Consider the following 9724-nt stretch of genomic DNA (forward strand, 5'->3'; position numbering starts at 1 on the left):
AAAAGCAGCAAAAAAAAAAAAAAAAAAAAAACGCTTCTTGTTGCTTATTTGGGTTTTTTATCTATTGTTTTTTTTTTCAGTCTAATCAGGTAAGAATCCAAGGTAATTTAAAATGTCACTTTGTGAGTCGCTCTTTTTAGGAGATCGTTGCGGTTGTTGTAGCTACTAAACCATATTGACAGGAACAGAAATGAACTGATTCAGGCTACCATAAAAGGCGTAAATTCTACAGTTTTGCAACCTTAAAGAGCTCCACAGACTATTCAAATAAAATAGTTTGTTGCACAAACGTGTGAGCATTTTAGTGACTTTCCCACATGCAACATTATGCATTGTAGATAGACCGTTATTCACTATACTACCGTATACAAACTACAGTGGCATCGGCATTATTTGAGCCATAGTATCACGATAAGTACCGGTAAACTATCCAACCTCTCGAATATCAGAAATTAAAACATTTGCAGTTTGTGTTCAGTTTAGAAAGACGTGAGCATGAGTAAATAATGATCTGGGTGAACAATCCCTTGCATTTCCACCACAACCAATCATCTTCCAGAGCTTGTGCTTATTTGAATAAACCTCCACAAACCACATACAATTCAAGACTGTAGCTGCATCTCATATAGGACAAACAGTCATGTGCTCTGTGTAATTCTGCCGAACGCGCACGCACACACGCACCGAAGACGCTCTGCTGGAGGAGAATACAATCTGTTCACAGATCTCATCGGCAACGTTGCACAAATTCTCATCCCTGCCTACAAGTTGGACCTCTTAAATAAAATTAAATAAAACTAAAAACAGGAGGAGTGACTAACTTAGAGCATCGCGACTTATGCTGAAACTGGATAAACACACATAACAAAAGAAAAACATGGCTCATAAAATAGACTATATTCATAAAAGAGAATAATGAAACACAAAAAAACACATTATTCTTTTAGAAAGCATCATGACTATCAAAAAAAAAAAAGCTTCGACGGCCATGTTAGACACGTATGGGTTACAAAGCTAAAAGGGAATCTCCGACAGGAAACCCCCTAAAGTGCTAAATATATTTCAAATTCATTCACAATGTATTAGTATCTCAACGGCAACAGAGTTTTTGATTATTTTTTTGTGTTTTTCATATATTCTACTATTGTTGGCTTCTAACGAAAACAGATTAACGATGGTAATAAATGGAGAAGATTCAAGTGGAAGTCAAGAACACAAATACAAAGTTAGCAAAGTGCCAATATACTTAATGGCTTCGTGGGTCACATGATATGTTGACATTATATAAAGTGGACCCTCATTCGTCCATCAAGAAAAGGACGTCCAACACACTACAAGCGTTCAGAAACAGATATAGAAGAGTTCCAGACGACCCCCAGTGTTGGATAATACCCACACAAGATGCCAGATGGAGAAAGGAGCATTAGCAAGCAGTGTGGACGGTGGTCTACTTTCGGATTACCTAGCTTTAATGGTCCAAGAAATCCTGTGGGAGCGACTTTCCCTGCTCCTGAAAACTCTCCAGAAGTTGGTCTATCTTGTCCTCCAGGTTGCTAGACGGATCCAGTAACGTCTGAATCTGTGCATTAGTCTGAAGTTGGGTCTGATTCTGATCCGCACCGGGATGACCCAAAGTGACCAGCTGATCGGACAACGGCGGACCAGGAGAGTTTATTAACGTTCCACAATCTAGTCAGACACAAACAACAGGGAGTTTTATTGGGACTAGATCACACTGTAAAATAATATATGTAAATTAACCATCTGACCTATTTTGATTCACGTTTTTTTGTGATCTTTCCTCTAACTTTTGATTAAAGCGGCTTAAACACAAATGCACAGAACTGTAATGAAGTAGCATTGTTATTGTAGGATAAAGTGCTTCATTTCATTTTATTAGAGTGATCTGTCAAAGATTTAGACCAGCAGTGTCCAAACTTAGTCCTGGAGGGCTGGTGTCCTGGAGAGATTCACTCCAACTCACCTGGACCAATCAAGCTCTTACTAGATATACTACAAACTTCCTGGCAGGTGTGTTGAAGCAAGTTGGAGCTAAACTCAGCGGGACACTAGTCCTCCAAGACTAAGTTTGGACACCCCTGATGTGGACCAATGGTCTCAAACTCAATTCCTGGAGGGCCACAACTCTGCAGAGTTTAGCTCATACCAGTCAACCCTCTCGTTTTCCCGAGATTCTCCTGTATTTTACAGTTCTATCCTGCTATCACCTCATAATGGTATTTTCCCGTATTTCTCCCATATTTTCAGACTTTCTCTGATGGGTGGAAATTAACATTAAAGAGCCGATCCTCCCTATACGCAAGCTATATCGCCGAACCACCAGCGGCCGCCCCTTGCTCTTAAATGAGAGTCTGTGTTGTGCTTTCATTTTATTTAGGCATGAAAACACTTTAAAATAAATATAAAAACGGCAGGATTCCCTTTCCTATTCATTACAGGTGTCATTGCCCCCCCATGCAACCCTCACAACAATAAAAACAGCCCTTATTATGGTGGGCACATCCCAATGCCGAACACCTTAATTACTTGGATTAGGTTTAATTAAGGTTAGAACAAAACTGTGCAGAGGTGTGGATTTCCAGGAATCGAGTTTGACACAAAATGATTATAGCTTATAAAAAATAAACGTACATAATTATAGGTTTAATAGTTAAAATATAGTTAAAAGCGATGTTCAGATTGATGATAACCCAGGGGTTAAGCAGAGTGTGAAAACCCAAACAAGTTGTCCCAAAGCTAATGTGTAATGAGAACTGCTTTAAAACGTGCATTTTCTTTTTATTCGATGTTTGACTTAATCTCAACTAAAACATGAAGAGGGCGGGGCATAAAGTAGCCACTCCCCTTTTAAAAGCTAGCTCTGCCAGTAAGAGTGTTCACATCAAATGAAAAGCAATTTTAAAAAGCACCTTGAAGGGGGGGGGGGGTGCATGTCAGACATTAGAGAGCATTTGATTGGACAATATTTGATTGCATGTGGTGATGTGAAAAAAAATAGTTGATTCATTTAGGCCAGGGGTGCTCAACCCCGTTCCTGGAGATCTACCCTCCTGTGGAGTTCAGCTTCATCCCTGATCAAACAAACTTGAATAATCACAGGCAGGTGTGCTTGATATGAGTTGCAACTGAAGTCTGCAGGAAGGTAGATCCCAGGAACAGGGTTGGTCACCCCTGATTTTGGTGAGAGTGACAAACTGCGAGCTTTGGAAGTTCTATCAGGTTTATACCTTCTGAACTCGAATTTTGTCACTGTTTTGGAGCACACTAGCTAACCGATATCCTTAAATCGAACATATTGATACTAACATTTCCTGAGACCTTTTAAATGACTGCTCTTACCACTGGGAATCTCAAAGAGAAACAGGCCAGCTGGTCCTGGCGGTCCCGGCTGGCTTAGGGTTCCCCCAATAGCAGTCTGGAAGAGTTGGCTGGGTGGCTGTGGAGGGGCAGTCGGGGCAGCGTTCTGCAGTCCTGACACACCAGTCTGCCCACTAAACATGGTGGCGGCTGCGGCAGCTGGAGGTAAATCCTGAGCACTTACACCACCCTGCAAGGCCGAAATTGCTGACGGAGGCAAGTAAATGTTGACAGAAGGTTGGTCCGAAGGAGAGACGGGGGTTACGCTTGCGGCACTGGGCACAACCTGCATGGGCTGCTGGTCCTGAAACAGTTCTGTCCGTGTTGAAGGCAAACTGGCAGAGGATTCATTGACACCGGTGCTCTGGTCCTGAAAAGACATGGGTTCTGCAGAGTCTTGCTGAGCAACATTCACCACACCGGTTTGTGTGAAAATAATTGATGGGTTCTGAGCGGCCTGCGCTGCTGGGACTGCGGGCTGGTTCGAAGGATTGTTGGAAGAAACATTTTCAGAGCTGGGAACCACTTGCATGGGCTGCTGCTCCTGAAAGATATTCTCTGGGAGCCGATCGGTTCCTAGCGAAGCCTGATTCTGGCCACTGAACAGCAGAGCCTGGGGGAGATCGTGAGGATTGATTGTTGTGGTACAGAACAGTATTCCCGTCTGAGTTGGTTGCTGTGCTTGATTTGGGGATATTGTGGTGATATTCGAGAATAGAGGGGCTTGTTGGGAGGTTGGCATCTGCTGCTGTTGAGGAGACTGCTGTTGCTCCATTGGGGTGGACAATTGCGTTTGTCCTTGAAAAAGTGAGACTGTCTGGGGTTCGGCTCCTGAGGTTTGCATGGGCGTGAGGAAGGTGATCTGCTGCGGCGGCTGGTTCTGGGTGTTATCTGATGCTGGTAACACACTCTGCGCGATAAACAGACTAGCTGAAGGAGGTTGCTGCTCTGTGGGGAGATTGCTGCTTGTTAGCATTGTCATGGTACTGGGAAATAAGGCTGCTTGGACCTGTGGCGGCTTTGTGGCTCCGAAGAGTACAGCCTGAGTGTCTTGAGTTTCCGTCAAGGGGTTGTGGCTCTGGAAAAGCGGCTGAGGAGGCGATGGCTGAGCAGACGGCTGCTGCAGAAAGCCAGAGGTCTGTATGGTCATGATCCCACCGGTCTGCTGGAAAAGTGCGGCCTGCTGCTGCGGGGGGTTCTGGAGAAATCCGTCAGAGGACTGCGGGAGAGTGCTAGCCTGTGTGGAGCTTTGCTGATCGTTAGTGAAGCTAGGCGTGCACTGCATTGGTATCTGCGTCTGCATGAGCTCTGATTGCAGCTGCTGCTTCAGGCTCTCCAACACCTCCTGATGCTGAAGAGTTTCTAGATTAATCTGATGCTGTTGCTGCTGCTGGAGATTGTCCAGAACCTTCTGATGCTGCAGAGTCACGATTGAACTTTGCTGCTGAATGTTCTCCAGAACTTTCTGGTGCTGTTGCTGATGCTGCAGATTCTCCAGGACTTTGTGTGTTTGTTGCTGCTGGATGTTGCCCATAGCATGTTGCTGGAGGTTCTCCAAGACTTTCTGATGTTGCTGAAGATTTTCCAGGACAGTTTGTTGATGCTGTAGATCCACGAGAGCCTTCTGCTGCTGCTGTTGCAGATTCTCCAGTATATTCTGCTCTTGCTGCTGCTGTTGCTGGTTGGTTAGAGTCGTCTCATTTCCACCTAACCGTAGGCTGTTCATGTTTTCCTGCACATGCTGCTGAAGGCTTTCTGCAGACGGAGTCGGGCTGTAAAGTACAGAATTGAGCTGCTGTTGTGCCTGCAGCTCTCTCACTGCCAGCTCCAGCTGTGCAACCCCATCCTGAGGTAGAAGAGCCTGGACCTGTTGGCGCTGGGATGGCGTATTCCTGTCTATGCCCACCAGTACCATTCCAGCACCATCTGCACTGCTGTCTTCTGGAGACAGTGTTTCTGGGGTTTCCCGCAAGAACTGCTGCGGGACCTGAGGGGGAACCGGCTGGAGAACGGTTGTGTCCTCTGACAAGGACACTTGAAAGGAGGCAGGTGAAGGAATGTCCTGCTTCTGAATGGTGGCCAATGTTTCTTGAGTTGTGAAGATTTGAGCCGGAGCTTGCTGGGAGTCGACGGGTTGGAGAGCCACTGGGCTTGGAAAAGATTTGGTGGCAGACGGAAGGACAGTACTGATCTCCAATATCTGCTGGGTTGAACTAAGAGTCTCTACAGGCTGAATTGCAAAAATAGGAAATAATTGTTACAATTAATACGCCGTTTATAAAAATTTGCTTAAGTGTACCTTCTAAACCAAAGGATAGGCAAATTTGGCCTGGGAGAGCTGCAATCTTACAAAGCTTTAGCAATGCAGATAGAATTCCGCTATCAACGCCATCTTGTGGTCAGATGTGGATATTCATTTTGCACACAAACTCACGGTGCATCATGGATATTCTCTAGCCGATGCATGTTCATTATTTGGACACTCATTATAAGGTGCATTTTGGGATAGATTAGGTGCAGTTCAAAACGTCCACTATGGTTTCAGGCTACTATTTAATCCTATAGGGGGCATTTTGGATAGAGCCTCAGACCTTAATTACCTTGTCCCAAGTTAGTTTGATTAGGGACTTTCTTGCCTACCAAATAGCAAGTCTTGATAGCAAATTTCCGCAGGACCTTCTTGCCTACCCCTGATCTACAATAAGTGAATTAAAAATGATATTACCTTAAAAATGTCAGAAGGAGTAGCATTGCAGGAGACTTCCATAGGCTCTTCCCGCTTGACCATCGGTAACATTATAACATTATTTAGACAGCTGGTTTCAGTTTGCATCGCTGTAAACAAAGTCATGAAACTTAAACTTGAAAACAATTAACAATGAAATGGTCTTAAATGTAATGCTAAGCAGTAAAACATGAAACATTAATAGTGCCACACCTTTGATCTGCTCTTCAAAGGTACAAGCCTTGACTGTGGCGGGCAGTTCTGACTTCACCGGTATTTCAACTTTCTCTGTATGGAAAGAGTTCAAATATTGAATGACGCCATCATATATTGCTGCAGAAGTGCATTAAACTCTGTCCAATCAAGGGGTGTAACCAAACCAAAAATATTAACTACCTTTATCCAAAGGTGCTCCCATAGAATTCAGACACAATTTTACAATTCCTGATTTACCAAAACCACCTTAAATTAATGCACCTAAGTACACCTGATCTACCAAAGTTAGGCTCTTCATCCTTTCTTGGTCATGTAAAATATTCCCGTCCAAGAACCACAGGATTGGCATAAAGGCCCAGTGGCATTGAAAAGTAGGCCATTGTAATTGTCTCTTTATAGAAACACTCCACTTGTTTGCTTATTTTACAATTCCCTTAGAGTCGAGATCTAACATTTACGAATCCATTCAGCCGATCTTCACATTTGGCAGAGCACTTTTAGCTTAGCATAGGCCATTAAATTGGATTAAAAAGTTAGCATCTTGCTCAAAATGAAGAAAAAAAAAAGTTTCACAAATTTTCCTATTTAAAGCTTGACTATTCTGTAAATGCGAATGGCCTAATCCAGGGGTGACCAACCCTGCTCTTGGAGATCTACCTTCATGCTGAGTTCAGCTCCAACCCTGATCAAATACACCTGAACCATGAAATCAGGACCGGAACAGCTCTGGATAATTACAGGCAGGTGTGTTTGATATGGGTGGCAACTGAAATCTTCAGGATAGTAGATCTCCAGGAGCAGGGTTGATCACCCCTGGTCTAATCCAACTCAATAACCTATGCTAAGCTAAGGTAAACAATCGGCTGAATGTTTTAAAACAGTAAACCTCAACTGTTTGACTGTTAAATTAAGCCTTTTCCCAACAAAAAAGTGGAGTGTTGTGTTGTGTAATGTAAAAGTCCCAACTGCACATCTAGAAACTTACAATGAAGAATTAATCAATAAATAACAAATATTTCATATTTTTGTACACACCTGTTAGAGGAGTGTAAGTAAAAGTCTGTAAATCATGCGTTCTTCCTGCGTTTGTCACAACAGCGATCCCTACAGACACCGGGTTGGCCACAGTCTGGTCATGATATGGGGGAACCTTCACCACTAGATGATTCTGTATTGAAAAATGTTGAGATGATGATTATGGTGAGATACTTATGAACGATAAACGTGCACTAGTAGAAGAAAAAACTGCATGCCCTGCACTTGCCTGATGGAAAAGTTCCATGTCGATTTCTGCTTCAGCCTGCCAGCCACTCTCATCTGAAAAGAACATGCAAATGCAATCACATATTTTGTTTTACAGTGGGTATTATGTCATTATAATGTATTATAATAATGATATAATGTTGTAACTACACATAACAACATGCAACAAAAGCTATCATTTCAATGTTAAAGGTAGTCTTTGTCCAAACTGTCCACTACGACGACACTTAAAATTTCAATTTGGAAACGATTTCTACTGATTCTGCAACATGGCAGCAAAACAACAGCATAAACTACTATAAATATGATCACTTCAGCTGCTAATTACGAGCTTTATTCAGTGTTAAATGCGAGTTTGAACACCCTTTAACATGATATTTGCTGCCTGAAAGCGGCAGTAGATAGCTCACCTCAGATCTTGAAAACAAAACAGCAAAGATACAGTTTGTAAATGAACATTAGAACTGTGAGTGTATAATGTAAAGTGGTTTAATATGCATTTATTAGATTATTAACCTGTCTGTTTGGGATTGCATTGCATTATTCTGTGCTTCTCAATCAATATTTGAATGTTTCTGTCGTTTTGCATCTGCTCCGGATACATAAATCGCTTGTTGCTGGAATCTTGTCATTAAGACATGGTGTTTGCATTTCGTTTTTGAAATATGTGGTCTCTAAATGCAGTACCTGATGAATTTTCCTGAAAAAGAACTTTGGTTCCTTTGAGAAAGTTCTTGCCGATTATGAAGACCTCCTCTCCTCCTGCTACAGAACCACTGTGAAGACTCTTCTTAAGGATTTCAGGCACTCCAGCTGGTTGAGCTGTAAACACGAGACAAAAATACAATAATATGCTCCATATAAAAGCCAGAAACTAAGCTTTTCTTGAACTGCAACTGATTTTCAACAGTACAAATGACAAACTCTACCTCTTCCCAACAGGGAAAAACAGCAACGATTAAGAATGCATGATTAAATACGGTCATGGCTTTGCAAATAAAAAATGTGATTATAATGAAAGCCAATGGGGCAAAAACAGCCCCCAACACAATGAAAGGGTAGTCAATTTGCCCAGAGTGTGTATTGCTGAGTTTTTTATATTGAAAGGTTTTTCCCAAAATACGCTTTAAAACAAGAGTAGTCACCAAAAATCATCCCATTTGCTGAAACAGAAAAAGCTGTGGCCAAATTAAGCCTCAAAATCAGCCCAGAGTAGATGAAAACGTCACACTTACTACATAATATCGGAGAGGAGAGAGTCTGGAGGGTCAGGACAGATCCATCGGGTCTTGGGATGTTGACTCTGAAGGCCAGACGTGCGCGAGTGCTCTTCTTTTTGGATCCTGCAACTCCAATACGAGCTTCAACATCTGCATTCCTCAGCTTCAAGATGCCAACACAGTCCACGCTGCACACACATGGCACATTACACTGTCCGTGACTCAGCACACAAATGCATGGCACATAACATTAATTTAATTGACTGCACTACTCTGCGATATGGATATTGGATGTACTAATACTGCGATAATTGTCAGAAATACTCTGCAGCCCTAATAACTACATTCCATCAGAAATGATTTGATAATAGAAGCTTACGGTAGGGTCATAGAGTTGGTTGGCTCGAGGTTTACTTCAATTACTGTGGTCCCCTCGATGTCCACCTCCTTACAGGCCGTGGTGTTGCGTCCGGTCACTCTGCAGGCTTGGTAAAACCCATGCGGCTTCACACGTCCAGCGTCATTGGCCACAAACACTTGGAGCACCACTGGGTCACTGACGCCATCTAGCTGCGGTTTCATATTTACACACATTACCACATGACCTGCATCACTTCAATAAACAGGTATTGGGGATGCACTGAATATTGGGCCTTTCAGTTTTTTGAAAGAAAGGGAAAAATGGCTAAATGTAATCCTATAAATATAATCCTGGTTTGTGTATCTGTGCGGTCTGAATCGGCTTTCTCACTGGATGCAGAAAGCACTGCGCTATGAAATGCATTCATTTGAATGCAGGGTTTGTACACAGTTTTCCTACTAAAATGTCATGGCTTTGGGGTAATTATTCATAAGCTAATGTTTTATGGAATGTCTATGTATACATCATAAATAAGAAGATTAGCAGTTTATAATACAAAAT

General features: G+C 42.5%; 1 protein-coding gene across 2 annotated transcripts in view; it reads right to left on the minus strand.

The window, feature by feature from the left end:
• Window positions 1-512: 512 nt before the first annotated feature.
• The window catches only part of nfat5a (nuclear factor of activated T cells 5a), a 27136-nt gene continuing 17924 nt past the window's right edge, over window positions 513-9724 (minus strand). Inside the window, 9 exon segments of one of the 2 annotated variants that reach the window (NM_199895.1) lie at window positions 513-1689; window positions 3361-5608; window positions 6104-6213; window positions 6317-6391; window positions 7355-7487; window positions 7584-7636; window positions 8270-8404; window positions 8818-8990; window positions 9182-9372. In NM_199895.1, the coding sequence (NP_956189.1) occupies window positions 1469-1689; window positions 3361-5608; window positions 6104-6213; window positions 6317-6391; window positions 7355-7487; window positions 7584-7636; window positions 8270-8404; window positions 8818-8990; window positions 9182-9372 (3339 nt within the window). In that variant the 3' untranslated portion in view covers window positions 513-1468. 2 annotated transcript variants of the gene reach the window in all.

The sequence above is a fragment of the Danio rerio genome, chromosome 25, assembly GCF_052040795.2.
Source record: "Danio rerio strain M-AB ecotype USA chromosome 25, GRCz13ab, whole genome shotgun sequence".
NCBI lineage: Eukaryota > Metazoa > Chordata > Actinopteri > Cypriniformes > Danionidae > Danio > Danio rerio.